Source organism: Lolium rigidum, chromosome 7, assembly GCF_022539505.1.
Source record: "Lolium rigidum isolate FL_2022 chromosome 7, APGP_CSIRO_Lrig_0.1, whole genome shotgun sequence".
NCBI classification, from domain to species: domain Eukaryota; kingdom Viridiplantae; phylum Streptophyta; class Magnoliopsida; order Poales; family Poaceae; genus Lolium; species Lolium rigidum.
In genome coordinates, this window is record NC_061514.1 from 247,529,958 (window position 1) to 247,557,108 (window position 27,151).

At 48.2% G+C, this 27,151-nt stretch overlaps 3 protein-coding genes across 6 annotated transcripts; 1 reads left to right on the top strand and 2 right to left on the bottom strand.

Annotated features, from left to right (window-relative positions):
• Positions 1 to 989: 989 nt before the first annotated feature.
• Positions 990 to 6,768, bottom strand: LOC124674666 (serine/arginine repetitive matrix protein 2-like). Of its 4 annotated transcripts, none has more exons than XR_006993063.1 (5): positions 6,636 to 6,768; positions 3,293 to 4,971; positions 2,894 to 3,115; positions 1,363 to 1,658; positions 990 to 1,279 (listed from the first exon to the last, which is right to left on the bottom strand). XR_006993063.1 is itself a non-coding variant. In XM_047210714.1 (5 exons), exons 2-5 carry the CDS (start codon positions 4,969 to 4,971, stop codon positions 1,520 to 1,522), a joined length of 1,971 nt encoding a protein of 656 aa, XP_047066670.1. In that variant the 5' UTR covers positions 6,636 to 6,767; the 3' UTR covers positions 990 to 1,519. The 4 variants fall into 4 exon arrangements, 2 of the variants coding, with proteins under 2 accessions (XP_047066670.1, XP_047066669.1); XR_006993062.1 differs by having other exon boundaries at positions 990 to 1,289; XM_047210714.1 differs by having other exon boundaries at positions 990 to 1,658; positions 3,293 to 4,793; positions 4,863 to 4,971; positions 6,636 to 6,767.
• A 3,321-nt stretch (positions 6,769 to 10,089) lies between these two features.
• LOC124675495 lies at positions 10,090 to 14,023 on the bottom strand. The gene is made up of 9 exons (XM_047211575.1): positions 13,931 to 14,023; positions 12,040 to 12,526; positions 11,875 to 11,961; positions 11,665 to 11,792; positions 11,423 to 11,519; positions 11,146 to 11,223; positions 10,822 to 11,047; positions 10,423 to 10,646; positions 10,090 to 10,316 (listed from the first exon to the last, which is right to left on the bottom strand). Exons 2-9 carry the CDS (start codon positions 12,172 to 12,174, stop codon positions 10,266 to 10,268), a joined length of 1,026 nt encoding a protein of 341 aa, XP_047067531.1. The 5' UTR covers positions 12,175 to 12,526; positions 13,931 to 14,023; the 3' UTR covers positions 10,090 to 10,265.
• A 10,078-nt stretch (positions 14,024 to 24,101) lies between these two features.
• On the top strand, positions 24,102 to 27,151 carry LOC124672605 (probable protein phosphatase 2C 58). Its single transcript, XM_047208811.1, has 3 exons — positions 24,102 to 24,266; positions 26,210 to 26,771; positions 26,853 to 27,151. Exons 1-3 carry the CDS (start codon positions 24,102 to 24,104, stop codon positions 27,149 to 27,151), a joined length of 1,026 nt encoding a protein of 341 aa, XP_047064767.1.

A 27,151-nucleotide genomic window follows, 5' to 3' on the forward strand; every position in this document is an offset into this window, starting at 1 on the left:
GTTGGTCTGTGTGCTTTGCGGCATGATCTATAATTCTTTTTTGGTACGAGTGCTTAGTGGTGTGAGTTGCAGTATGATTGGTTTCCTTCTTACAAATTGGTTGGCCTGCTTGAGTGGGTTTTGAAAATCAGTTTGTCCTAGTTACTTTGGAAGAGAAAACAATCATCAATAATACCGAGCTTTGTGGAGATTAGTGCGAATAATCCCACCAAATTTCAAATCTCCACTTATTATTAAAAGCATGTTTAGTGGTAGAGTATTGAGCAGTTTAATCCTTCCTTATCCTCACTTTTTTTTCCAAATTTTAGTGCATTTTCTCAATCTCTAATACTTTACCTCTACCTAGTGAACAGAGGTTTCACCCAATACTCTAACGGATTATCTCCATTAATCCCTAGTACTAAACAAGGCCTAATTAGTTTGGGGCAAAGGGTTTGAGGTTTCATCTGATGGAGTCCTGCCTATCCGCAGAAAATGCTTTGTTTTCCATGGAGAGAGTCCATATAACAAATTTCAGATACTGCGACAGATTGTTCAGCCTGAAGATATATTCTTCGAGCTTTTCACGTCGTGTCCCATATGTACATCATACATGTAGTACCCGATGAAAGTTAATAATTCGAAACTATGTTGAAGGACTTATGTACCATGGGCTGAGCAAGCTAAGTTCTGGACAGGTCATGGGCCGAGCAAGCAAAGTGTGGAGCACAAGGAGTAAAATGGGATGGTTTCCATCAACCAGCGAAAGCTGTAGTAAACACTACTTGGCACTTTGGCAGGCAAAAGTGCGTGCACATATATCACCAGGATGAATCGTTGGCAGTGGTGGTGGGACTGGTGTCGACTTGACCCTACCAAACCTAAATCAGAATCAAGAATCGGCATGCAACCTGACGTCCACCAACCATAAGTAGGTGTTGGCCACGAGCATGAGGCTCAGACAATCTTTTGCACAAACAATTCTTATTTCAGAAGCATGTAAGCAGAAAGACGAGAGAACAAATACTTCTAGCAGACCATTAATGTGACGCCATATGCAACATGAAGTATCCACGATCCAAAACACACAAATAGGGATAGATGTAAAAATTATTGCGCTAACTTAATGACAATCACAAGCCTAACAAGTCTGAATTCCACCCAGGTATCCCCATGAACTGCCAGCTGAACACTCGATCACCATGCGACGATGCAGAGGAAGAAGATGAATGTCATGTATGCGTAGATGTTGCAGATATTACAATGTACCGTTTAACTTCCTCTTATCAGCAGCAGGGCCCTGAAACAAGCTAAGGTTTGGCATATCATCTTATTCTTTATAATTGTCAGCAAGGTAGCCATAGTAAGTGCATTATTACTTACTCCTAATACAGCATTGACAGCTGGTTCAAGTAAACTTTGCCATATATAATCATAATTTATGTTATATCGCCGATAGAAATCTCTTGGTACGATGAAAGCTGTGCAAACTGGCCAGCCCCCTAGAGCAAATGTTTGCAGAGCTCTAGGATATAAAGATTCACAATGCAGGTGCCTTTGACTTCTCCACGAGAATGATCCTACCATTCCACTCAGTCTCATCGCAAGCTTTGATTGCTTCATCAGCATCCTCATCCTTCTCCAAGGATAAAAATCCAAAGCCTCGAGAATCTCCAGTTCTATGAAGAAATGCAAATTAGGTTACGAATACTTCATCTAGCAAACCGGCTTAACAGAGTACAAATCGTAAAATATGGTGTTCTAGACAAGGTAACAGTATTGCCCTTAAGATAGTACAAAATACATTCTTTGTCAGACTCATAGATTCAACTTTCTCATGGTTAATTAGTAAAAGGGTAAACGAGATATAATCCAACTAGTACTGACTGCTTTAAGTTAAAGCTTATGATGGTACAGAGTACATTTTCTGCCAGTTTACCAATTTAGTTTGGTCTTTAGTACTACCTCTGTCCCTCAATACTTGGCGTAAACGGAAAACCAGCTACTATTGACTGCTTCTAGTTCAATCATAGTAAACTTGGCGCATTTTTTCCAACTATGCCCTTGCAAGCCAAGATATAAGTTCCAGGGTTAAATGAAAATCACTGGGTTATCAGTTTTAAACAACCCCATTGAATATAATGACGCCCCCATCCATTTTAAAGTATAGGGTTTACTTGTTAAATGTCTTGTTTCCCTATATACCCGTAAAATATCAAACTTTGCTTTGTATTTCCAACATGCATGCATTGAATATACTAAACAATTAGGGGAGTTTAGTCACCTTCAATGTCTCATTGTTCTATGTACAAGACAAAATACAACATATAAATTCAAACAGAGGTAGTAGCCACAGGAGGAATCCAAAGTACTCTTCCCATATTTAAATGCAGACCAATCAAGCTTTACATTTAATGTAATTGAATAACCGAATATGGATACTTCTAAATTCAGGCACAACATCACAAATCATGTACATAGTACTTTTCCCGTGCACGAATTATCGGTATTTCAGTTCACAAGGTGCACCTTTTCCATGATTAAAAAAAATGCAAACTTGAAAGGCAATGGACGAAGTGATGACATATCACTGTGGATCATCTAAAATTAATTTAAACAGAAACAAGAATAGCATGCTTAGTTTGATACCATCATTAGGGTTGCCAATATTAGGTAATGCTAAGTTGGGGCAAACCAATGCAATGACAAATTTTGGCATCCAAATTGTGAGAGCAAGCATATACATAGGAGCCAAACCAAATGAGAGCCCAATTTTCTTGGCTTCCCAAAACTTTGACAAGGCTAACATTGGTAGCAAACCAAGCAAGCTCAAACAGCATTACCAAAAAGAGTGCTCATAAAATTACCACAACGAGATAAGTACGTAGAAATAACTGCATATGAAAGTAAGTACCGTCTATCCCGGACAACGCGTACTCTTGTCACACGTCCAAATTTAGCGAATTTCTTCTCCAATTCTCGCTCGGTGGTGGCATAGCTAAAACCTGCAACAAACAGATTCTTCCCAGGCTTACCCAATCCAGTCTTCCTGTTGGCAGGTGGTGACCAAGGTCTCTTGGGAGAATGCTGACGATGGCTTGCTGGAGGTGATCTGTGCCTTGGTGAATGCCTTCTTCTACAAGGTCAAACCAAAAAGAAACATAAACTAGTGCAAAACCATGAAAATCGAAACAAAAATACAGCCATGGAATAGGCCTATTCAAAGTTGCAGGACCAAACAACATACTGTTAGATGCTGTTGGATTGAAACATGCCCATGCAAAAATACTCATGACACACAAGTTTTTTTTACCTTGGAGATCTTTTATGGTGATCCCTTGAGTGTGGCGACCTTGATCGAGATCTACCATGTTCCCTTCTATGTCTAGATGAATCAGTTTTCCTTGAAGGTGACCTGGATTTTGACCTATCCCTCTTCCTTGTTGGTGAGTCCCTCCTCCTCGGTGATGAGTCTCTCTTTCTTGGTGAGGAGTTTCTCCTTCTTGGAGAGGAATCCCTCCTCCTTGGTGGAGAATCCCTCCTCCTTGGTGAACTCCTCCTCTTGGGTGAGGCTCTTCTTTTAGGAGATGGAGATCTTCGTCTCGGTGACCCATGTCTTCTTTTAGGGGATGGAGATCTTCGTCTCGGTGAACCATGCCTTTTTTTAGGGGATGAAGATCTTCGTCGTGGTGAGCCATGTCTTCTTTTAGGGGATGGAGATCTTCGTCGTGGTGACCCATGTCTTCTTTTAGGGGATGCAGATCTTCGGTGCGGTGACCCATCTCTTCTTTTAGGGGATGCAGATCTTCGATGTGGTGATCCATCTCTTCTTCTAGGGGATGCAGATCTTCGACGCGGCGACCTATCTATTCTTCTAGGGGATGCAGATTTTCGTCGAGGTGACCTATCTCCATGTCGAGAATGTGCTTTTTTTTCTGGAGAGTTATCCCGTGCATGTGGAGACAACTCACGTGAGGAAGCTCTTCTACGATTGGTATCACGCTTTTCAAGAGATCGAGACCGACGTCTTGCTGGTGGGCTTCCAGAGCGAGCCAAATTACCATCCTCTTGTGCATGACGTGGTGAGTCCAGTTTATCAGATGAATGAGCCTGAGGAGACCTTTCAGCTGATAGTGAGACCCTCCTGGCTGGTGATGGAGTGCCCTTATCCAGTCCTGCAGACCTTTCAGGTGGAGAATCCCATTGATTACCAGGTGTAGATATGCCATTCTCGGTACCAAGATCTTGCTCCATTCCATCCAAATAGGAAGGTGAAATTGCAGAATTGAAGTTCTCATTGCTGTTTTCATCACGAGGATCAGAATTCCCACCATTCATTTGATCATCCTCTGTCCCGTTCACTTCACTGTGGAAAGTCTCTTGTAACTTTTCATTGTCCTTGTTTTCCATCAGAGGCACAGATGAGTTTGGAATTTCATCGTCATCATCACCGCTATTGCTGAATTGGTAATCCCTACTGTTATTTTCATTTAACATTGAGTCACCAAGATAGGTATCAGAATGTGTGGTTTCTTGTTGAAAGTTTGATGTACCATTACCACCACTTTCATGAAGCTCTCGAGGCAGCACAGCATCAACTACTCCTGCTTTCTGATGCACGGCATAACCAGGAGAAGTGGTCTGTGCTTCAAAGTTGCCATTATTGTGAAAATTCTGTTCAGCTGAATCCTTTTGCATATCAGATTCCGTATACACATGATGCGCCTGATCTTGCTTCAGGGGAGATGCTGGACTAGTTGAAGCAGACATAATTGTATTGCCCAACATCTGATCATTCATATAGGGTACAGAATCTGCAGACAAATATGCTGCATCAGCTAAAAGTCCATCATTCAGCTGTGGGGATCCATGTCCTGTAATACCTTCCCCGTGATAATCCATGTCCAATAAGCTACCATCTTGATCTCCAAATAAAGGCCCAGGGTCTCCACAAGTCCCATCCAGACTTCTCTCAGGAGACATGTAATCCATCTGAATGTTGAATAAAAAGCAAAAATGGAGCAGTAAGAGTGAATCAAAAGGAGAAAAAAAAAGAGATTAATACATGCCTAGTTATACAGTTGAGCTGTGGATAAAACCCTAAATTAGCATGGTTATTCACACATACAAGCTATGAATTAATACAGCAAGTCAAAGCAGCAAAGTTCCCAGCTGAATCGTGTGCAGTATAACTTCATGTCCCCACCAACAGAAGTAAAAAAAACTTTACACTTATTTGTGCTGCGACAGTTACAAACAATGACAGCATTGACTGAAACAAAAGAAGAGAAACAAAAGAAGAGAAGAGTTTTCCTAAAGAAAAAAAGAATGAGTAGCCAGTTCGCTAAACCGTTATAACCAACTACATTAAAAACCTGAAAAATCTAGCCTTCAATTAATGTGACGCTCAGCATGCAGTTCTACTTGTAGAAGAAGCATGGTTTTGCTACTCACAGAAAATAGGAACTGCTAAAAAAGGAAACAGTGTAGTCGCAAGGGTGCATCGTATGGCAACACCGCAACAGCAAAGTAAAGCATGCGGACAGTAGGCTGCTAATGCTCATAACACAATCCAGGGAGTCAACTATATTTTGAGCAATTTATCTAAGTCGGCTGATATGGCAACATAGCAACAACAATGACGTAGTCTTAGTACGGTGTTTCTTAAGGAATAGAAGACATGCTAACACTTTGTCATCTCAAACTGTGCCATTTTATCTACTGAATGATCAGAACCAAATAAATCGGACTCAATTATTTTCCAGAGATTTCTCAACTATAACCATGACTCAGGATTGCTCTTCACAAAAACACAGACACAGATTTTACAAGCTGAAGGGCTTAATTCTACATAAATGAACAATTCTCAACAACTTGGACGGTAGCGAAGTTCGATTTCCATATTAAAAAGGCAGGACTGCTGCTTCTAGTTCATCGAATTAGCCAGACATAAGCAATAAAAGACAAACTATAAATAAACAGATGCTGATACTTGAGAGCGATAACATGCTACTAATCAATAGATGGCTTCATCAGGCAACTCCATATATTTCAAGAAGAAAGCAAACATTCTCTCGACTACGATGCAGCAATGCCACCCTAGCCCTCCACTAGTGGCACCACCCCCAAAACACTACTAGCTAGCTGAAGTGAGACAAGCACATACAAGGCAACGAATAACAGAACCCACGGCCAAATCCGCGAGTCCTAACCCCGATACACCACCCAGATCCGCATTCCGCTTCCACGCCAACCGAGCGCAGAAGCGGAAACCTAGCCGCAGGAATTCGGGGTGGATTTCGATTAAAACCCACCAGGTTAATTTCGGCATGCAAACACACTACCAGGCTGCATCAGAGCCGCTGCCGCATCTAGGGTCTCGGATCCCGGTTCGAAGCAGGCGCAATTTTCACATTGACTGATCCCCGCGAAAAGCGCATCTGGGGCTAGGATTCACTCGCGCAAACCCCGAATTGCTGCAATTGCGGCCCGGGGAGGGAATAAAAAACGCAGCAAAGCCTACCGGAAATGCAGTGGCGTGTAGAGATCTGCGGAGGCAGATAGGCACATACCCCCACCAACTAGAATTTGGCAGCCTGGGAATTCGGTGGGTGGAGAGCCACCCGGAGCGGAGCAGAGCAGAGGAGAGCGCTCACCTACGGACGGCGCCACTTCGGCAGTGGAAATCCTCCGCTCCCGCTCCGACTCCAGCGAGAGAAAATCTCCTCCTCTCTCCTCCTCCTTCTCCAGGGTTGGAGAGAAGGGAGGAAGAAGAAGAAATGGATTGAGATTTTTGGGAGGCCGTACGAAATGGAGGGCTCGTGGAGAAGTAGCGTGTGTGGGTGTGGGTCGGGTGGGTGCGCTCACCGCGCAAGGCGTGGGAACCGAGGAGCGGGGCCCGCCTGGCCCGCGGGCCACGTGAGGTACCGGCGCGGCTGGGTTGTTCTGGGCGGTAACCTGACTCGCGGTGCCTCGACCCGTCGCCGCGTCATACTGGGCCGGGTCGACCTACGTTTGTCTTCGGCCGGCCCGAGACTATATTTGTGCAAGACATCTGTGGCCTGCCGTTGTGCTCAAAACAAAAAAAAAAAATCTGTGGCCTGCCGTGCTTTGCCTGTTCGGTCGAAATGGGAAACATTGCCATCGGTCGAGCTTCCCATAAAAAAACAGCTCACACCAAGTTGTTTTTTCTGTTTTGTTTTGGAAATGTACTCCCACTTTTCTGTTCATTGAGCAAGCGAGAAATGGTAAATCGAAAGTTATTTTTCTGTTTCTTTTGGAAATACTCGCACTTTTCTGTTCATTGAACAAGAGATAATGGTACAAAAAAAAAGGAAACGGATAAATGGGGATTGGGGAATTAAGTTTTTTTTAAGTAAAATGTGGAATTCCGTCGGGACATCATCGGTCTCTTGCAACCTGCAACTTGCAATGCCCAGTGTAGGTGATTGAACTATCTTACTACCAGACTACCAGTGTGTTTTAGTTGTAAAAGGGTGCATCGCCGTATTATATATTTTCCTTTTGACTTCCAAGTTCAAAAGAGAGGATCCCGAATGAAGAGTGTCTTGCCAAATATTATTTCATTTCATATATCTTTATATTTATTTTATGAAAATATTATATATACAGATCATTTGTAAATCGTTGTTGACTAGAGAAAACCAAGGTTGCTTTACATTTAGGGACAAATGGAGCATGTCCGTAGGTTTCTGTTAGCGGTGTAAATTTGTACTCCATTCGTTTCTAAAAAAGCTTTACAATTCTATCTAAATATGGAGGTATATAGACATGTTTTACCTATAGATTCATCTGTATCTAAAAAAAGTTGCGAAGCTTTTTTAGAACGAAGGGAGTACCAAACAATTGTATTTTGCCTTTTCTTGCACTGTCCTTCTAGCATGATGGTTTCAATAAAATCCTTAAATATGCTTGTTGGACAAATAATACATGCTACTCTTTTGTTCTTATTGTTCTCTACCAAGGAAAAATACCAAATTTTGCAGCGAGAAGAAAGAAAAGACATCTTTTCATTTTCAAGAATGCACATAAGATTTGCGCATATTTGCATTGATAAAATAGTAGAAGTTTTCAAAGTTTACTTTTTTTTGCGGGGGTTTTCCAAGTTTGCTTGCCCATCCCAGGATTCGCAACCACAGTGTACATTGTTAGAGATATATTTGGTATACGTACGGTTTAGGTAGTCTAGGATAGAGATAGATGTCGTGTCTTGTCCTGCACTCCAAGATGATCCCTGTACGCCTATATATACTCGCCCATGAGGCTCAATAATACATCCAACATATTCCGCCAATCTCTCTCTCTCTCTCTCTATCCTTCTACATGGTATCAGAGCGGCACGCTCCTTGACCTAGCCGCCGCCCAAGCTTCCGCGCCGCGCCGCCCCCGGGGAGGTCGATCTCCATGATCTACCTCGGGGGCAGCGCAACCCGTATGAGGGTTCGTCCGCCGATCGGTTGATCCGCTGCCCTCGAGTCTTTTTTTTCCAATCCGTAGATTGGTTTTCTTTTTGCTCCGCCGGTCGCTCGACCGGCGTTTTCTTGGTTTACCGATCATAGATCGGATTGAGTCGCCACCGCCGTCGTCACCGCGCGCCTCTACTCCGACAACGGCATCGATCTATACCGGCCATCTTCATCAACCGCGCGGCACGGCCGCACGCGTCACACACGGGACGCCTACGTGCGACGCAGCAGGCTGTCTCGCCCGCGCGGTCTCCATCGCCGGTCCGTCTTCGCCGTCATCGCCCGGGACATCACCGACAACGTCGCCAACGACTCCAATCTCGTACACTACAGCTTCGCCGCCAGCGTCCTCGCCTCTTCCCCGACTACGTCACCTGCTACTCTACTCCGACACACGTCGTCGAGACTCGCCTCTTCCCCGACTACACCACCTGCTCCTCTTCTCCGACACCCGTCGTCGAGACCTCCTCTACTAGTCTACTCCGACATGGCGCGCACTTTGTAATGTTCCCTACCCTCGCATGCCCGGATGCGGCAACACCGGAAGTGCCTTCGTCCCCGACACGTTCCCGAGTCCGGCAAACTCGCGTCGGACGTCTCGTCTTCATCGGCTTCGACAACGTCTTCTTCGGGATCGCCTCTACGACTCGCCTCGACCGCGTCACCGACTTCTTCTATGTGTACTCGGTTCCGGCAAAACCGAAGTATGCCTTCGTCCACGACGTGCGCACTGGTTCCGGCAAAACTAGGGCCGCGCCTCGTCCTCGACGGCTCAGACCGCCTCGACTTCGGCATCGACCATCTCCACGACCGCCTCGACGCGTCTCCGTCACTCTCCTCGCGCACTATGCGCTTGCGGCTTCATGTGCGGCTACCTCGACACCGGCACCCGACGACGACATCGACCACGGCATCCCTCGCGCGGCTACCCCGACCAAGGTTGCACCACCCAACGCTCTCGGCTCCTCGACATCGGCATAAGGGCTACCACCTCGCTCGCGCCTCACCAGCTTCCTCTACGGTCCAAGCATCCGCGACGCAACTCCGTCCACGACGCTCCCGCTACGACTGCGGGGGAGTGTCAGCCTTACGGGGTCCACTTCGGTTTATCTCCAGTCTGACCGTCCGCGACGCTACTGTTGTTCACGTCACTACCGCTACGACTGCGGGGGAGTGTTAGAGATATATTTGGTATACGTACGGTTTAGGTAGTCTAGGATAGAGATAGATGTCGTGTCTTGTCTTGCACTCCAAGATGATCCCTGTACGCCTATATATACTCGCCCATGAGGCTCAATAATACATCCAACATATTCCGCCAATCTCTCTCTCTCTATCCTTCTACATACATGATAGAAGGTCAATTAGCCAATCAGCCAAATGCTTGTAAGCAGAATGACCCGAAGACAAGACACTCCAACTTCCGCCCACGGCGATCGTTATTGACCACCAGTCAGTGTTCAATTGTGAAATTTGTAAAGGGTTTTTTCTTTGTGAAGTGGATGGTGCGTCAGTTATTTCCGAATGGAGTAGTACTTTGTTTGTAGAAAGTTGCATCACAGTGACATCATAACCAAAATAACAATGTATTTGGTTCGCACAACAAAAGGCGAAGAGAAAGAACTGCCGAACAAGGAACACCATATGCTAAATCGTTCAGCACACATACAATTGTTCAAACACAAAAGGCTGCAATTGAGCAGAAAAATACAACACATAATCTGATGCACTGAATTGAAGAGCCTTCGATTGCTAGCCATAAGTCTCCCATAGTTGTAGACTTAAAACGTCACTATCCCCTTAGGTGGAAGGACAACATGATTTTTTTCGAGAATCCTCAAGGACAACATGCTGCAAAGCATTGAACTATACTCTTTAAGAAAATGAACTAACTGATAGAAGTGATGTGCTTGCTCAAAATAAATAAGACGAGTTTTTTATGCATCAAGGGAATTACCTTAATCTGTGTCCGGTTGTATGTGTATGTAACATGTACGAGGTCATCCATGGTCTGGATTACCGCAGGATATGAAAACTCCATACCTTCGGTGTCCTCTAGTGTGAGTACTTCGTCCCACGAATCACCATCATCTGCGGAGACTGCGATTTTAAGTGTGCTCCTGGAGAAGGTGTTGTAAGCAAGTAGTACTCTCCCATCCTTCATCTTAACTCCATCAATACCTTCAGGTGTGAAGTCCAATGCAGAAACCAGAGTTACCAAACATTGTACAGAAATCTCTATTGATGCGCTCCCAGCAAACACGGTCTCTGGAGAGTAGTAAGACTTTTCCAATGCAACAAAAAGGGTAGTGAAGCAAAGAGAAAGCTAATTTAGCCAAACAGGTTCAGAACAAACCAGAATTTGGATTAGGAAGCGCAGTCTTATGGGCGTAACTCCATGTCACGCCTCCATCAGCAGAATCAGCCATGCAGACACGACCAATTGTGTCAAAAGATCGCAAAAGCATCCGAATTGTCCCATTGGCAGTTCGGTATGGTACCGGCTGAATCACCCCAAGTGTTTCACCTTCTATGTATATAGGACCATACTTCCTCCATGTCCGGCCAGCGTCTTCTGTGACCTAAGTGGTTGAGGACTTGTTAGAACCACAATGCAAGATGTGATAAAACACTTCATGTCACAGTTATCACAGTACTATAAACTTGGAGCATATGTTACCTCAAGCCATGCACCCCATGAGTTCCAGCTTTCTACTGATGACCCGCACAGTAGGCGACCATCTTCAAGCAGGAAAGGCTGCATTAGAAAACTTGACATTAGAACCAATTTACTAAATTTCGGCATCAAATATAGCATCCTGCGGGAAAAGAACACTAAGCACTAAACTACTACTGACATGTTAAAGATCGTAGTAACAGTGATGTTAAATTTGAAGGACTTCTTATGGTATACAATAAATCATATGAGGGAGCGAAGGCCACAAATTTAGACATGCCTTGTTCTTGATAGGACCAAGTATACCAGGCGGCAGCTGCTGTCTCTGTGACCAAGATATGCCGCCATCCAACGATCTTTTCATGGCCCCGCTCCACCTGAACAAGTTGAGTTTATCACCAAGTCACCAGATACAAGCATATCATTGTTTTTCATTTTGCATCATCTAACTGCTCTATCCTGCGCTTCTCTTGCCATTTCAACCAACCATTAGAGGCCAAAGAATGTAAATGAAAATCTTACTTCTGAACTTCTTGACCAATCTTGTAGAAGAGGAGGATCTCGCGAGAGGGGAGCTGGAATAATACAGGATTCCACATGGGCACCCCATCTTGTTCATCAGCCACTTGTGGAGGATGCCAGCAACCATCCTACAGATGCAAGATTCTCAGGAGGAACTGAATTTTCAATTAAGAAGCACAAGTATAAGTGGCCTAAACGGACTGAACCTACGCTGTATCTCTGCAACCAGATTTTGACATCCGGAGCACCTTCCTTGGATCCACCAAAATAAGCCACCAGATAATTGTCTTTCTCAATCTAACAAGACAAACTTTCACCTGTAAGTTTTTACAGTGTTTCCTTTTAGAAAATCCGCCGTGTCCAAAAACCATGTACCTCTACAATAGTGGAAGCATGACAGCTATTGAAAGGGGCACTTCCAGCTAAATATGTCAACTCCTCCTTCACAATGCTCCACCCGGACGTCGCATTCGCGGTCGTGTTGGTAATGTTACTAGTGCTGCCTTCCATCTGTTGTCCAGTTTCCACCTTACTGACGATCAAGTTAGCGACAACTTCCAAGGATACGAATTTTGAGGCCTATTTTAACTTAAAAATGCTCCAATTACACAAGACAAGACTTCAGGATATAAGACAGAAAGGAAAAAAACTGAACTTACTTGTCGGCCGGCCTGGGACTGGACTCAATCTCACGCAATGATCTAGAGGAAGCTACGGTGATGCCGAAAGGTTTCTTGTTCGCAATGACCGTTTGCGGGGAATAGAAAATGAAGAAGAGCAGGGAAACCAGTGCAAGTTGTTTTTTGCTGCAACTGAGCATAGCAAGCATCACCTTCTTCACCAGTGTTCCTTCCTGGGGCAGCTTAATTAGTGCAGAAGATGAGTTAGGGTCCGGTTAGAGCATGTCTAACAGACCCCTTAAATTTTCGCCCCGTATAACACGAAAAAATGGCCCTGTATTCCATTTCGATCGGCCGAAAACTCGTCCGAGCTAGCAGTCCCCGTATCGCTAAACTGTAAAAGGGCATATTCTAGGAATATGCCAAATCAATAATTTTTTTCTTTTTTCCTCTTCTTCTACCTCCAGCCACTACCCTGCCCCAGGTCCTGCCCCGCCCCGGCCGGCCGCCGCCCCCCGCCGCCGCCCCTGCCCGCCGGCCGCCGCCCCCGCCGCCGCCCTGCCCGCCGGCCGCCGCCGCCCTGCCTGCCCCCGTCCCTGCCCGCCGCCGCCCGCCACGCACTGCATCACGTCCGTGAAGGCACGGACGGCCCCCAGCGTCGGCGACCCTGCACGCCCCTGCCCGCCCTCGTCCCTGCCCGCCGCTCCCCCTGCCCCGCCGGCCGCCGCTCCCTCGCCCCGCCGGCCGCCGCTCCCTCGCCCCGCCGGTCGTCGTGTCCGCCACGGGCGCCGCCCACACGGCGAAGCTCCGCGCCGCGCCGCCTCGTTGAACGCGGCCGCGCCGTCCCGGGACACCTGCGCTGGCGCCGTGTGCTCGCCCTCGCCGCCCTTGCTCCTCCACCCGACCACCACGCCGCGCCGGTTGCCTACCATGCCAGCAGCGAGATGAATTGCAGTTACTATTTCCTGAAAATTCAGCGCGCCAGAGTGAGGGTTTGGCCCTGTATTCGGCCTCCCGCCCCGTACAAGTAAGGGGCCAGAAGCCACCCCGTAGCCGAAACTGTAAAAAATCGATGCGGGGGCCTGTTTTACGGGGTCTGCTAGACGGCCGAGCGAGGGTTTGGCCCTGTATTCGACGGTTATTTTACGGGGTTGGGCCTTTTAAGGGGTCTGTTAGACCTGCTCTTACAGTTCATTCGAATCAATAACATGGAGCAAGAAAATGTACAGAAGGGGGACAGCGTGCACAAAATGAAGCATCAAACTGAAGATATCATGAACTACTAGTCAATTCCGAGTAATGTTTGGGTGGAAGGAGGAATGCAGTAAGAAGCAATCAGTACTTCAGTATGTACTGTATTGCTTGCTGAGTGAGTACACCATACTAGTACCATACCCAGAATTAATCAGGCCTGTTCGAAACACATCCGGACCATTCCATTGCCCGTATCAAGAATTCCTCGAGTGGATATGAATTTCGGGATGATTAATTAAGTGAAAATGTATTAATCCGCCTAGAAACTTGGATAGATGTGCTCTCCCGGACGCGCATTGCCAAGGGGAGAAGAATCGAGAGAAACGAAAGAAGGTGAAGAAAGGCTTGGCGGAGGAAAGAAGCATATGCATCTGTGGCGCGGAGTCACTGACCTGTGGGTAGCCGCGGCCGCGGCCGGCCGCGTCAACGCGCGAAGAGGCGAGCTTTCAGCCAGCGATCCAGACGGCGCCCGAGGGAAGAAAGGATCGCGGCTGGATCGAGACAGACAAACGAGTGTATTTGTTGGCCTTGTGCTCGGCGGCGGTTGCTGCATTCCTTTGCAGGTGATGGTGCGGGGGGTCCCGCTTGGCAGAGGCTTGGAAAGAAGGTCAACGCGGAACGGAAACTACCGGAACTTAGAGCATCTCTGCCGAAAAAATTGGAACCGAAAAAGTCTAATTCAGTCTCCTGAAAATGTATGTTATGTTGATTTTACCACTCGCGCAAACAGAAATCGTAAAAGAAACTAAAAAAAAAACGAAATTAAATTTTCATGGGAAAATTCATCGATGAACACGTATAGATGATAGTTGATGCTCCGATTGTGCATCAAAATTTATGCTGTGTTTGGATGCATGGAAACTGGACATGGAATAGGAATTTGGGCCGATTCCACGAATTCTGCTGTTTGGTTTGCTCTCGGAATCCTCGCGTGGAAACTTGCCGAAATTCCGAGCGCTGAATCGTTGCGTGCAAATAGTCCTCCTAACTTACCAAGCTCAGCCCCTCCGAATCGCTCGGAATCGAGAAGTACCGCTTGGCCTCGTCTCCCTCCCCGCCTCGCTCGCGTCCCCGCCCCAAACGCCCCCGTCGCCGTGTTGCCCCACCGCTGCGTTCCCCCATCCCCGCCACCGCGTTTCCCCGCCCCCGCCAGTGCGTTGCCCCGGCCCCGTCGGCAGATGGCCGCGGCGCTCACCGGAAGGTCGCCGTTGTCTATGCTCCCCCACCGCGCTCGCCCGCTGGTGGCTCTCCTCGATGCGCCGCCCTGCCGCGCTCGCCGGCAGGTCAATGTCCTCGATGCTCCGCCCGCGCGCTCGCCGGCAGGCAGCCCTCCCCGCCTCCCTCCACCAAGCTACCCCGCCGCGCTCGTCGGAAGATGGCTTCCGCGCTCGCCGCCAGATGGGCGCTGCGCTCCGACCCGCGCGATTGCCAGCAGGCGGCCCTCCTAGCAGCTCCGACCAGTGCCCTTGCCGGCAGGTGGTCGTCCTCGATGCTCTGGCCCATATTCATCTTCAAGAAAATATCAAATTCCATACTATGTACATCCAAACATGATTTGAAATTAGTTATGTCCTTTAATTCCAACAGCAAAATTCAAAGACATCCAAACAGCAGAATTGAATTAGAAGGCAATTCATTTCCATCTTAGATTTGGAATCTTACTTCAATTCAATTCTATGCCAACTTTCTATGCATCCAAACACAGCATTATAATTTGTACTAATAACCTAAACTAACTAATAGCCACCGCCGCGCGGCCTAATTTTGACCAAAATGCGGCCCCGAGGGCCTCTGCGCGCGGCGGCGGAGGTGGTGGCGGAGGAAGGCGAGGCGTCGAGCTCCTACTCCGAGTCAAGCTCGAGATGACGCGGCAGACGCGCTCCTCCCGGCACGCCGCCTCGTACTCGCGGACCTGGCGGACAGCGTCGGCCTCCTCCCGGCACCAGCGTGCTCGCGCCTCCGCCTCGGACACATACCAAGACGAACTTTGACCATAAAAATTGAGCAATAAAATCTTGATTATATTACATGTAATTACTATCGTTAAATTCGTATTGAAAAGCACTCTCTAATGATGTTAATTTCACAGAAATTCAATTCGGCTCCTGGGTGCGTATGCTCCCTCTACCAACAAAACATATTTCGAAGTGTGAAAATTTTTTGATGAAAAATTCTACATGTACATCTCCATAATATATGTGTATGCGTCAAGTTTCACGAAAAAATAATATTTTTTGTGGCCTATGTAAAAAAGAGAAAACTTATCATGTGAAAAGCATTGTTTTTAGCACTGAATTTTGTCTTTTATATACACGTCACATGATAAGTTCATTTTTTATGAAACGACTTTGTGAGCGCGTAGCACGTGAAGATGTACATGTGAATTTTTTGTTTCAATTTTTTTTGAAATTTAAAATATGTGTAAGATGCATTTCAAAATATAGGGAGCATATGCTCCCATGTTCCAAAACACCACTCCCTTAATTTCATACAAACAATTTTTATATATTTAAAATAATTCTTAATCAAATAAAAAAACACGTAAAACGAGAACATCTTATTCTTTAAATCGGAGAAGTATAATAGACCAAACTACTCGCATTAGACACGCAATGCTGATTTGCAACACTTCTAAGGTCTGGAATTTCTAGGAGAGTACTAAAAATAGAAGTTAAATTTGGCTGCAAACTCTGTAAGTCGATAGCTATCCTACTTCCTCCAGCTATAGGTATTGGTATTATCAGGAGTTTGTGCAGAGTAACAAGCGATGACAGGAGATAGCACCTGCAAGCATGCTCAGTGACCCAATCGACATCAAACTGGAGCATCGGTGGCGCGTCCAAAGAAGCTGTGGTGTCCTTTTCCCTCCCCCTTCGACTTGGCCTTGATAGTTTACAGGGCGGCGGACCGAAGGGAGCAAGCGGGTTCACTGGCGTCGGTGGGCGACGTGGGGAGCAGGGAGTAGACGAGGGTGCGGTCGGAGGAGGCCCTGAGCTTGCCGACAACCAGCCCCACCTGCACGCATGAAGAAACGGTCGAATAACGCATCTACCTCCTCGGCGATGGTGCTCTGCCTCCACGTGAGATGCGATAGGAAGAGCACAAGGAGGGAGGGAGGCAACAGTGTCAAAGACGAAGAGCCGTTGTCTCCACCAAAGTCGACGGCCGCCACCTCCGCATACGCACATCCCCAATAAAGCGAAGGATCCTCGCCTAGCACCGCTTGCCCTATGTGCTCCGCTACCTCGGATCCCGAGACGTCCCAGGTGGAAGCCATTACCAATTGCTTCTCCAGTTCGGGCATGCTTATCCAGTTCGTGCCCGACGGCTCACCCGTCGTAGAATTCAAAAGGGACAGACGAAATTTCGATGAGCACGCCGTTCTCCCTTCTTCCGCCTACCCCAAAACAACTCCGTCTATCGCTCATACAGATTCTACTGCAAAAATTCATTGTCCAAGAAGATGAAAGGGGGGGGTAATAGAAGCTCGATCCACATTTTTTTCACTGAGGAAAGACAAAATCCACGCATTGTCTCACTAACTACCCTCCACCGAATTCCTAAAGACAACCCATCAGCAACACTATGTTGTAGTCTAAATAGGCCTAAACAAAAACGGCCCTATGTGGAGTCTTGTACAATGAAATTTTCCTCTCGCGTCCTGTAGACAGCACGGGCAACGCCGCGCCGCCAACTTCCTAGTTGGTTCATTATGGAAGCAAAGGGGGATTGAGGAGGTTAGACGGACACGTGTCGCGCTCTGGAGCAGTGGCGGAGCCAGCTTGTGTAAGGGTGGGGCACGCCCCACCCTAGCATTTCACATAGCACATACTTTAATCAGAAATAAGAGGAAACTAGGAAAGCTTGCTCATACATACATCAAGTTATTTTGGTTGCCCCACCCTAAGCAAAATTTCTAGATCCGCCACTGCTCTAGAGAAGAAGGATCAAAACATTTAATCATCTAGGGGACGCCCAACACTACCCATTTAGAATTAGCAAAAATAATGCTAATTCTACCATAACTCCACTCAAAATGATGCCAACAATATGGAAAGAATAAACGCGGGATAAGACTTACCAAATCCGGCGCGTTTCACCGACATAAGGGGCCCACCATCCCGGTGAATTTCCTTACCGCGACTTCCCGCTGCTCTGTCTCCCGCTGTTCTCTTTCCTTCCTTGCCCATCCCGTTTCCTGAATCCCGATCCAGCAGATTCGATTTCTTGCCCTAATCTCCGATCGCGTCTTCTTCTTCCTCTCTCCCGCTCTCCCGCTCGCCCGATTCCTGCTCTCCTGCTTTCGATTTGCTGCTTGAACCCATCGCGCGTGACCATGGGCGCCACCGCGGTGCTCCCGCCGCCTCGGCTCCCGCGGCGCACCGCCGCCATCGCCGAACTCTACTCCCGCACTCCCTGCCTAAGCATAAATCACTCATGTATGGCGAGCGCCGCTGCCCCCAAGCAACCGAAGCGGTCCGGATCCACCTGCAGCGGGGAGCCTCCGGCGAAGCGCGTATGCGCCGCCTCGCCCGTTCTCGCGGCCGCCGCCTCCATCGTCGGTAGCAAGAAGCGCCCGTGTCCGAGCAGCGGCAGGGATCCCAAGAAATGTCCGACGCTCCTCGCCGCCTCGCCCAATCTCGCGGCCGCCGCCAACGTCGTCGGCAACAAGAAGCGCCCGTGTCCGAGCAGAGCCAGGGATCCGACGAAATGCTCGACGCTCCTCGCCGCCGCCGCCGCCGCCACTGCGATCAAGAACCAGTCCACCGACTCGTCGCGGAATCACCTCTCGGAGAGCACGGCGGCGCAAGCGCAACCAAAGCCTTCGACTGGCTGCAGCTTGCGCGAGCTCATCGAAAAAGCTCGTCTGGCCAAGGCTGCCGAAGTGGCCGTCGAGCGGGGCGAGATCGAGCGTCGCAGGACGGAGGAACGTCGCAAGCTGGAGCAGATTGCTACAACCATGGATGATTTGATAGCACACGCACTAGATTCAGTCCCCAAGTAGTTGAATTAAGATACAGATACAGAGATTGTTTGGAGAAGGGGAAAGGGAGAGAGCAGAGTAGCAGGTACAGAAGAAAGGAGACGAGGAAGAAGATAGTTTCTTGGCCACTCAATCGATGCCTTCTCTCATCCTCTCGGGGCTGGTTAAGAGCACCGGCTTCCAGCTCACGCACGCAAGCGGACCAGCCTTGGCCCATTTGGGTTAATCTGCACTTGCCGGCCCATGGACCTCCCGATGTCCCGTAGTCTCCGTCGCTCGCATGCCGGTGTCGTAGCGGTTCCTCTCCCTTCAAAGCCTGCTTGTCCCCAGCGGGAGCACCGAGGAAACGTCGACGCAAGGCAGCTTCGGACTCCCGAGTCGGTAATGTTGAGGGAAGACCTGTCCGGGAGATTTGCACCCGATCGACAAAAGTGCGACCTTTGCGTATGGTCCTCTTGGAGATCACGGCGCGGGCTGCACTTGGTGAGGCATCATCGGCAAGAAAATTGAAATCCAAAGTAGAGGAAACCACCTGGTTTGAAGGGACGGATTTTTTCAGCTGGGACACATGCAACACCGGATGGATTTGACTGCTGCGAGGAGCTTTAACTTGTAGGCCACTTTACCAATGCGAGCTAGAATTTCATAAGGCCCGAAAAACTTGAAGGAGAGCTTGTGGTTGGAACGTTGTGCAATAGACGTTTGGGAGTATGGTTGCAATTTCATGTAAACAAACTCGCCAACAGACAAACTCCCTTTCGTCCTGTGTTTATCTTCTTGAGACTTCATGCGTTGTTGGGCGCGCAATAGATGTTGCTTCGGAGTAGGATCGGCGTTTCTTGGCGTTCCCGAAGCCACCCCGCCAAATCGGTAGGTGTTGAACTCGAAGATTGCCGACACCCGTGTGACGAGGTTTGTAGCCATATAGGATCTCAAAAGGTGTTTTACCCAAGGCAGAGTGAAAGTTCGTGTTGTACCAATACTCGGCTAGAGGGAGCCATTGTGCCCATTTCCTTGGAGACGCATGAACAGCACAACGCAAGAAAGTCTCCAAACATTGATTAAGCTTCTCCGTTTGACCGTCCGTCTGCGGGTGATTTGCTGAACTCATGTTCATTTTAGTGTCGAACAGTCGAAACAATTCTTGCCAAACTTTGCTTGTAAAAATGGGATCCCGGTCGAGAGATGATAATACTGGGAAGACCATGAAGCTTGTAAATGTTGTCCACAAATTTCTGGGCAATAGTAAGGGCAGTATATGGATGTGAGAGTGGGAGAAAATGAGCATACTTGCTGAACTTATCAATAACTACCAATATGCAATTGAATGATCCAGACTTAGGTAGGCCCTCCACAAAGTCAAGACTAATAATGCTCCAAGCTTCAGAAGGTATAGGCAAAGGATTGAGTAAACCTGGTAGCTTGACATGCTCCGACTTTGCTTGTTGACAAACGTAACACTGCTCGGACATACTTCCGAATATATTGTTTCATGCCTGGCCGGGAGAAAAGGTTTTTAATGCGGTGATATGTAGCTAAAAACCCGGAGTGACCGCCTACCCCACTGTCATGTAGAGAAAGAAGGATGGCCTTGTGTGCCTCCGTGTTGTTTCCCAACCAAATCCGGTCTTTATATCGAATTAGGCCCCGATGCGGAGAGTACCCTTGATAATTGGGACTATGTATACTGAGTTCTTGCAATAAAGAACGAGCCTTCTCATCATGCTGATAGCCATCGGTGATGGACTCCAGCCGGCGTGGTCCGCAAAAGGATATGGCAAACAATTCATTGTTGGAGGTCCGACGTGACGGAGCATCTGCGGCTGTGTTGTCTCTACCCTTCCGGTATACAAGCTTGTACTTGGAGACCCATGAGCTTAACAAAAGCCTTTCGTTGCATTTCATTGCTAAGCTTCGATCGGCGAGGTGCACAAGGCTCTTGTGATCGGTGACGATAGTGAATGGTGCATGTTGGAGGTACGCACGCCATTTGTCTACGAGCAAGAAGAATAGCAAGGCATTCCTTTTCATATGTCGACATTGTTTGTGCCGTAGGACCCAATGCCCTACTAAGGTAAGCAATCGGGTGCCCAAGTTGCATCAGGACTGCACCAACACCCCGCTTACATGCATCTGTCTCCACAGTGAATGGCAATTTGAAGTCAGGTAATGCAAGCACTGGGGCTCGTAACATCACTTGTTTTAAGTGATCAAATGCTTGTTGCTCATTGAATGTCCAGTGAAAGAGCTTATCCTTCTTGAGTAAATCGGAGAGGACGCGACCGATAAGGCTATACCCTTTTATGAATTTACGGTAGTACCCTGTTAAGCCCAGTGAATCCTCGCACCTCCTTCACATTTCGTGGAGTGGGCCAATCTTGTACAGCTTGAATCTTACTTGGATCAGTGGCGACTCCATTGCCACTAATGATATGTCCAAGGTATTCTAACTGAGGTTGTGCAAAAGAGCATTTGCTACGTTTGACATAGAGATGATGTTGCTGCAGCAAGTCAAACACTTGATTCAGATGATTTACATGATCAGCTAGAGTAGCACTATAAATTAGGATGTCATCCATGAAGACTAGCACACACTTCCTGATTAAATGAGCAAATATAGTGTTCATGGCTGCTTGAAATGTTGTCGGCGCATTAGTGAGACCAAATGGCATGACCTTGAACTCATACAGGCCTTGATGTGTCTTAAATGCAGTCTTATGCTCATCCGAAGGAACCAACCGGATTTGATGATAGCCGGAGCGTAAATCCAACTTGGTGAACCATTTAGACCCAAGCAAGCTCGTCAAGAAGCTCATCTACAATTGGTATTGGATATTTGTTCTTCATCTGTTATATTGTTGAGATGACGGTAATCCACACAAAACCGCCATGTCCCATCTTTTTTCTTCACTAACAACACTCGGGGACGCAAAGGGACTTGTACTGTCCTGAATAATCCCACGGCGAAGCATATCTTTGATTTGTGACTCAATCTCAGTTTTTTGCAAAGGAGCATAGCGATAGGGCTTCACATTCACCGGTTGAGTGCCAGTGCAATAATGGGATGTGGTGATCGAACCTGCGGTTAGGCGGTAAAGTCTCGAGGCTCTTCAAATATGGCGGCATTATCACCAAGGACCTGTTGTATGCTAGGTGGGATAGCTGGTTCAAGCGAGTATGGGCTCGGAATGGCGCATAACTCCATTAGATTGCACACCTCACCCACATTCAAAAGGCCTTGCAACTCTTTACCCGAGATGGCTGTACATGAGGTCGGATCATGATGGACACCCCGTAATGTGATCCGTTGGCCACCATGTTGGAACCGCAATATCTTCTTCTTCCAACCGATCCGCATATCATCTATCTCCTCAAGCCAGTCCATGCCCAATATAATATCATATGATCCTAATGGAAGCACTTTTAAAGCTGTGTCAAACCGATGCCCTTGTGTGTACCAAGCACGGTGAAGGAATATGTTTATCACAATGCAATATCCCACCATCAGCAACAGTCACTCGGGCAGGTGGCATATCTTCGATAGGGCAGTTCAATTTACTCACCAACTCGTTGATCGATGAAATTACTGGAGCTTCCTGAATCAACAAGGATCAAGTACAGTATATTTTCCCACTTGGCCCTGCAACCGTATACTCTTCTTGCTAGAAGTGCTCGCTGCAGCATGAACTGATAGTTTCATGAGGTTCTCGACATCGGAGGAGCTGTCGATTCAGATTCAGAAGTTGAGGTTTCACTCAATTGTAGTGCCTCCAAAAGCTCTTCTACTACATGGAGTTGCACTTGTGCTGGACATTTATGGCCCGGTGCATATTTTTCACCACACTTAAAGCATTCTCCCTTTGCTCGGCGTTGTGCACGCAGAGAATCAAACCTGGTAGGTGTAGCCTTCTCCTCAAGTCTCTTCTCACTAGGATGAACGCCCAATAGGCCTGGTTGCTGAGCATTTTGCTTGTACTTGAGCCGGAGAGCATCCCGTTGAGTATACTTATTGGTAGCGACTGGAATATCCTCCACCAATAATACTTCCTGTGTTTGAGCAAGAGATAAAGCCGGATCAACTCGTTCCCGGTTTATGCAACTTAATAGCAGATTTAATTTCAGGTTTGAGGCCCGAAATAAATCGATGCACAAAAAAGGTTTCATCATATGAATGATTGTACAGTAGGATTCTATGCATAAGCTCCTCAAACTTATGGGCGTACTCATCAACAGACCCTGACTGTTTGACATTAAAAAAACATCTATAGTCTTTGCATACTTGTCTCTCGTTAAATTTGCTAAAAACTCCTACACACAACTCGGCCAAGTATCAACACTATGCATTGCCTCGTAAGTCCGTAACCACAAGGCTGCATTGCCACTAAAATGCATCGTTGCAAAATCCACCCATAAATGAGGCTGCACACTATACAAGGTTGAAGTATTTTTCACACCTATCTTTCCACCATTTGGGGTTATCACCGTTAAATCGGGGAAAATCAGACTTAGGTAACCGTGGACCAAAAGAGTTTTTGTTTTGGTGAGCAGGTGCATGTAATTCGAGAACATCATCTTCAGGCAAATGAGAATTCAATGCATGATTGGTCCCAGATTGCTCACCCCTTACCAGGGTGTGACCGGAGGTTCGATCCTCTCCGAGAGCAACACCCCGGTTATGCCGTGGAGGACGGTGCCCGTTGGGCCGAAGCACACCCGTGCACGGATCATCGTGCCCGGGGTTGAGGATGGTGGTGTGCCCTTCTCCAAAGTGGTGAGGCGCGACGCGACGTGATCCATCGATCGCTTCGACTCTGCGACCGAGCGATCGAGGGCCGTGTTGGCGGAGATCACCCGATCAAGGGTCGTTTCCACTCGCTTGGAGGCGGTGGACAGCTCCTCGCCGAGATGTGGCGAGTTTGTCGAGGGTGGCGTTGATGTCGGTGATGCGGTCCGCGTTGGCTTTGCCCGCCTCGGCCGTCGCCTTGTTCGCCTCCGCTGTTGCAGCCCAGCAACTTCGTAGGTCCGCCATGGTTAATTCCACATGCGTCATGCGTGTGGTGAGGGTAATTCGACCGGACTTCGCCGTCGCCGCTCTCGCCGAATCAGCCTGACCTAGCAAGGGTACACTCGAGAGTGTTTTGCGCGAATTACTCGCACCCTTTGCCCTGGTTTTACAGGCCAATCAAGCAGAATTTTGAGGGCGGACGGAAAAAAAATCCAGATCTAAACCTGCTCTGGATACCACTTGCTACAACCATGGATGATTTGATAGCACACGCACTAGATTCAGTCCCCAAGTAGTTGAATTAAGATACAGATACAGAGATTGTTTGGAGAAGGGGAAAGGGAGAGAGCAGAGTAGCAGGTACAGAAGAAAGGAGACAGGAAGAAGATAGTTTCTTGGCCACTCAATCGATGCCTTCTCTCATCCTCTCAGGGCTGGTTAAGAGCACCGGCTTCCAGCTCACGCACGCAAGCGGACCAGCCTTGGCCCATTTGGGTTAATCTGCACTTGCCGGCCCATGGACCTCCTGATGTCCCGTAGTCTCCGTCGCCTGCATGCCGGTGTCGTAGCACAGATGGTGGCCACGGCGGAGTTCAATGACCCGTTCATCGATTGGACGGACGTGTCCATGTCCAGTCAGCAGCTCAGGGAAGCCCGAGAAGCGGCAGCGGGCGCCGAAGCTCGAATCGTCGCTGCGGCTCGTCAACGTGAGAGGGAGGCGCAGGCGCTCAGGTGTAGTGTGCTCGGCTGATCGAAGCGCAAGAAGCGGCAGCGGGTGCCCAAACTCGAATCATAGCCATGGCTGGCCGTGGCCGATGTGACATGGAGGCCATCAGTGAGCAAACACAGCAATTGATGTGCTCGTGATAGGAGCAGAAGAAGAAACCGTCAAGAATCTAGCTTTTTGACTGAATACTGCTGCAATGTGCAGTCTTACTACTGCTTAACTGTTCATCAACTTTCTTAGCTAGTCTTAGTTGCAATTGTCTAGGACTAGGAGTATCACTGGCATGTTTTCCCCTAGTGCGAGTGAGGATCTTAATTTTGTTACTAGTATTAATTATTGTCTGCTAATTATGATCACTGTTGATCCAATAATGTACATGCATTTGTTTCTAATGTAAGAGCATTAAATCTCTCCATCGAAAAAAGAGTGTTAAATCTGCTTTTAGCATCTGCCACCAGATCTATTTCTCTTTTTATTGAGGTGATTTTTTTCAAGAGTGGGCACCAAAAAAAGGAAATCATGCAGAATTTACTTATTGCATAAAAAAGGCGCCAAAACCAGCTCTTTTATCACCAAAGATCAACAATATCAGCTCCTTATTACAAACATATCGTATGATAACAAAGGTTGTCACTTATGCCAGTTGAACAAATTAAGCAGAGTATCATCCGCTAGTAGTAGTACCAAAAATATATACCTGATACAAGATCTCATACTGGAGTTCAATGCAATAGGGAGCTTCCGTTCTGGTGCCCTCCTCATGCTAGGAGTCCTGTCAGTCATTAGCTTCAGTGACGTTATGTCAGTTCGCTAGCACTGAACCTGTACAAAACTAACACACTTCCTGTTCATACTCGTCAAATTCCTCTGATCAATCATGTGTAGTATTTTCATGCCAATGTAGACAGAGGTCAACCGAGTATGGATAGCGTCCATTCAAGTGACAGTCCTCAATGTCCTTGAACGACCCAATTTCCGTTTCACGGATAGCAGCAGAGATTCATGGTGATCCTTACAAGTCACGAGTGCATTTGGTACCACCAGGCATCATCTGGTAACTACCATTTTTTGACATCTTGTTAGTGATTAGATTCTTGTACAATGTAAAACCACTTCGGTCTTAGACCCAACCTATGATTTATAATTAATTCTTTCAGCATCTGCCACCAGATCTATTTCTCTTTTTATTGAGGTGAATTTTTTCAAGAGTGGGCACCAATAAAAGGAAATTATGCAGAATTTACTTATTGCATAAAAAAGGCGCAAAAACCAGCTCTTTTATCACCAAAGATCAACAATATCAGGCTCCTTATTACAAACATATCGTATGATAACAAAGATTGTCACTTATGCCAGTTGAACAAATTAAGCAGAGTATTATCCGCTAGTAGTAGTACCAAAAATATATACAGTACTATACTTGATACAATTTCTCATATTCACATACTATACTTTAGGATATGATGATGACCAATCGCAGATTGCAAACGTAGCTTTGCATATGAAATGGAGGTGGTCGCCGCTCGGGTAACCAACAAGAATGACACAGCCTATCACACTGGATTCTCGCAAGCTGCTGATCGAGCCGACAGACCGACTAGCCGCCGCAGCTGCTGAGCGCCGGAAAGCTGCTCGCCAGATGCGTCAACGCGGTGCCGCCACGAGACCGGCGTCGCGCGTCGCGTGTCGCGCGCGCCGTGGCCGCCCGAGTACTCGAAAGCCCCCCACCGCTCAGCGACCCTTTAAAATGGACGTCGAGCTCATAGTCACAGCCCCACATTTCTCTTCAAGAACTCGATCCACCTCGACCACTTCACTCGACCCCCGGCGAGAAGATGGCCTCTGTGCAAGCGCATCGAAAGGTTAATTTGCCGCTGTATGCATCCCTGTCTGCATGGCTCTGTCAAACTTCTGAGTTCTGAGTTCTGATCGATGGTGCATTCATCCGTTGCTAGGTCGGCCTCCACGGCGCCGAAAAGGAGGCGGTGCGCGCGACGGGGAGAGGCAAGAGCAAGGCGTCGGCGCGGAAGGTGACCTACGGCTTCCACCTGGTGGAGGGCAAGATGGCGCACGGCATGGAGGACCGGCACGTGGCCGAGTTCCGGCGCCTGGAGGACGGCAACGAGGTGGGCCTCTTCGGCGTCTTCGACGGCCACTCGGGCGCCGGCGTCGCCGCATACCTCCGGAACCACCTCTTCGACAACATCCTCGGCGAGCCGGATTTCTGGGAGGACACCATGGGCGCGATCCGGCGCGCCTACCACCGCACGGACCGGAAGGTGCTCAGGAAGAAGAAGGCGACCACGGTCGATGGGGAGGAGAGGCCGCGACGCGGCGGGTCGACGGCGGTGACGGTGATCCTGCTCAACGGCGAGACGCTGGTGGTGGCCAACGTGGGGGACTCCCGCGCCGTCGTGTGCGAGGCCGGCAAGGCCAGGCAGCTCTCCGTGGACCACGAGCCGCTCCGGGAGCGCGACGCCATCGAGAGCAGGGGAGGCTTCGTCACCCAGATGCACGGTACTGAAAGTCCAACTTTGTCGTGCAACGTAGTACAATGGAGTTCATGATCGAGCTGATGCTGTTGCGTTCTGCGGTCAGGGGACGTGCCTCGGGTGGATGCGTCGCTGGCGATGTCGCGGGCGTTCGGGGACCGGAAGCTCAAGGAGCACATCAGCTCCGACCCGGACGTGGCCATCGAGGACGTCGGCGACGACACCGAGTTCGTCGTCCTCGCCAGCGACGGGCTCTGGAAGGTGATGGCCAACCAGGAGGCGGTGGACGATGTCAGGGACACGAGGGACGCCCGGAAGGCGGCGGTGAAGCTCGTCGACGAGGCCGTCCAGAGGGGAAGCAAGGACGACATCGCCTGCGTCGTCGTGCGCATCCACTCAAATTAG

Bases quoted from the DNA above. Each gene is read 5' to 3' on its own strand.
- LOC124672605 (XM_047208811.1), top strand. From the start codon at position 24,102: ATGGTGGCCACGGCGGAGTTCAATGACCCGTTCATCGATTGGACGGAC. The intron at 24,267-26,209 runs GTGCTCGGCTGA...ATCCGTTGCTAG, and splicing joins CGCAGGCGCTCAGGTGTAGT to GTCGGCCTCCACGGCGCCGA. The intron at 26,772-26,852 runs GTACTGAAAGTC...TTCTGCGGTCAG, and splicing joins CTTCGTCACCCAGATGCACG to GGGACGTGCCTCGGGTGGAT.
- LOC124675495 (XM_047211575.1), bottom strand. From the start codon at position 12,174: ATGGAAGGCAGCACTAGTAACATTACCAACACGACCGCGAATGCGACG. The intron at 11,793-11,874 runs GTAGGTTCAGTC...TTGCATCTGTAG, and splicing joins TCTGGTTGCAGAGATACAGC to GATGGTTGCTGGCATCCTCC. The intron at 11,048-11,145 runs GTAACATATGCT...TCAACCACTTAG, and splicing joins CATGGGGTGCATGGCTTGAG to GTCACAGAAGACGCTGGCCG.
- LOC124674666 (XM_047210713.1), bottom strand. From the start codon at position 4,971: ATGGATTACATGTCTCCTGAGAGAAGTCTGGATGGGACTTGTGGAGAC. The intron at 3,116-3,292 runs GTAAAAAAAACT...TTGACCTTGTAG, and splicing joins CACCATAAAAGATCTCCAAG to AAGAAGGCATTCACCAAGGC. The intron at 1,659-2,893 runs GTACTTACTTTC...ATTTCTTCATAG, and splicing joins CGCGTTGTCCGGGATAGACG to AACTGGAGATTCTCGAGGCT.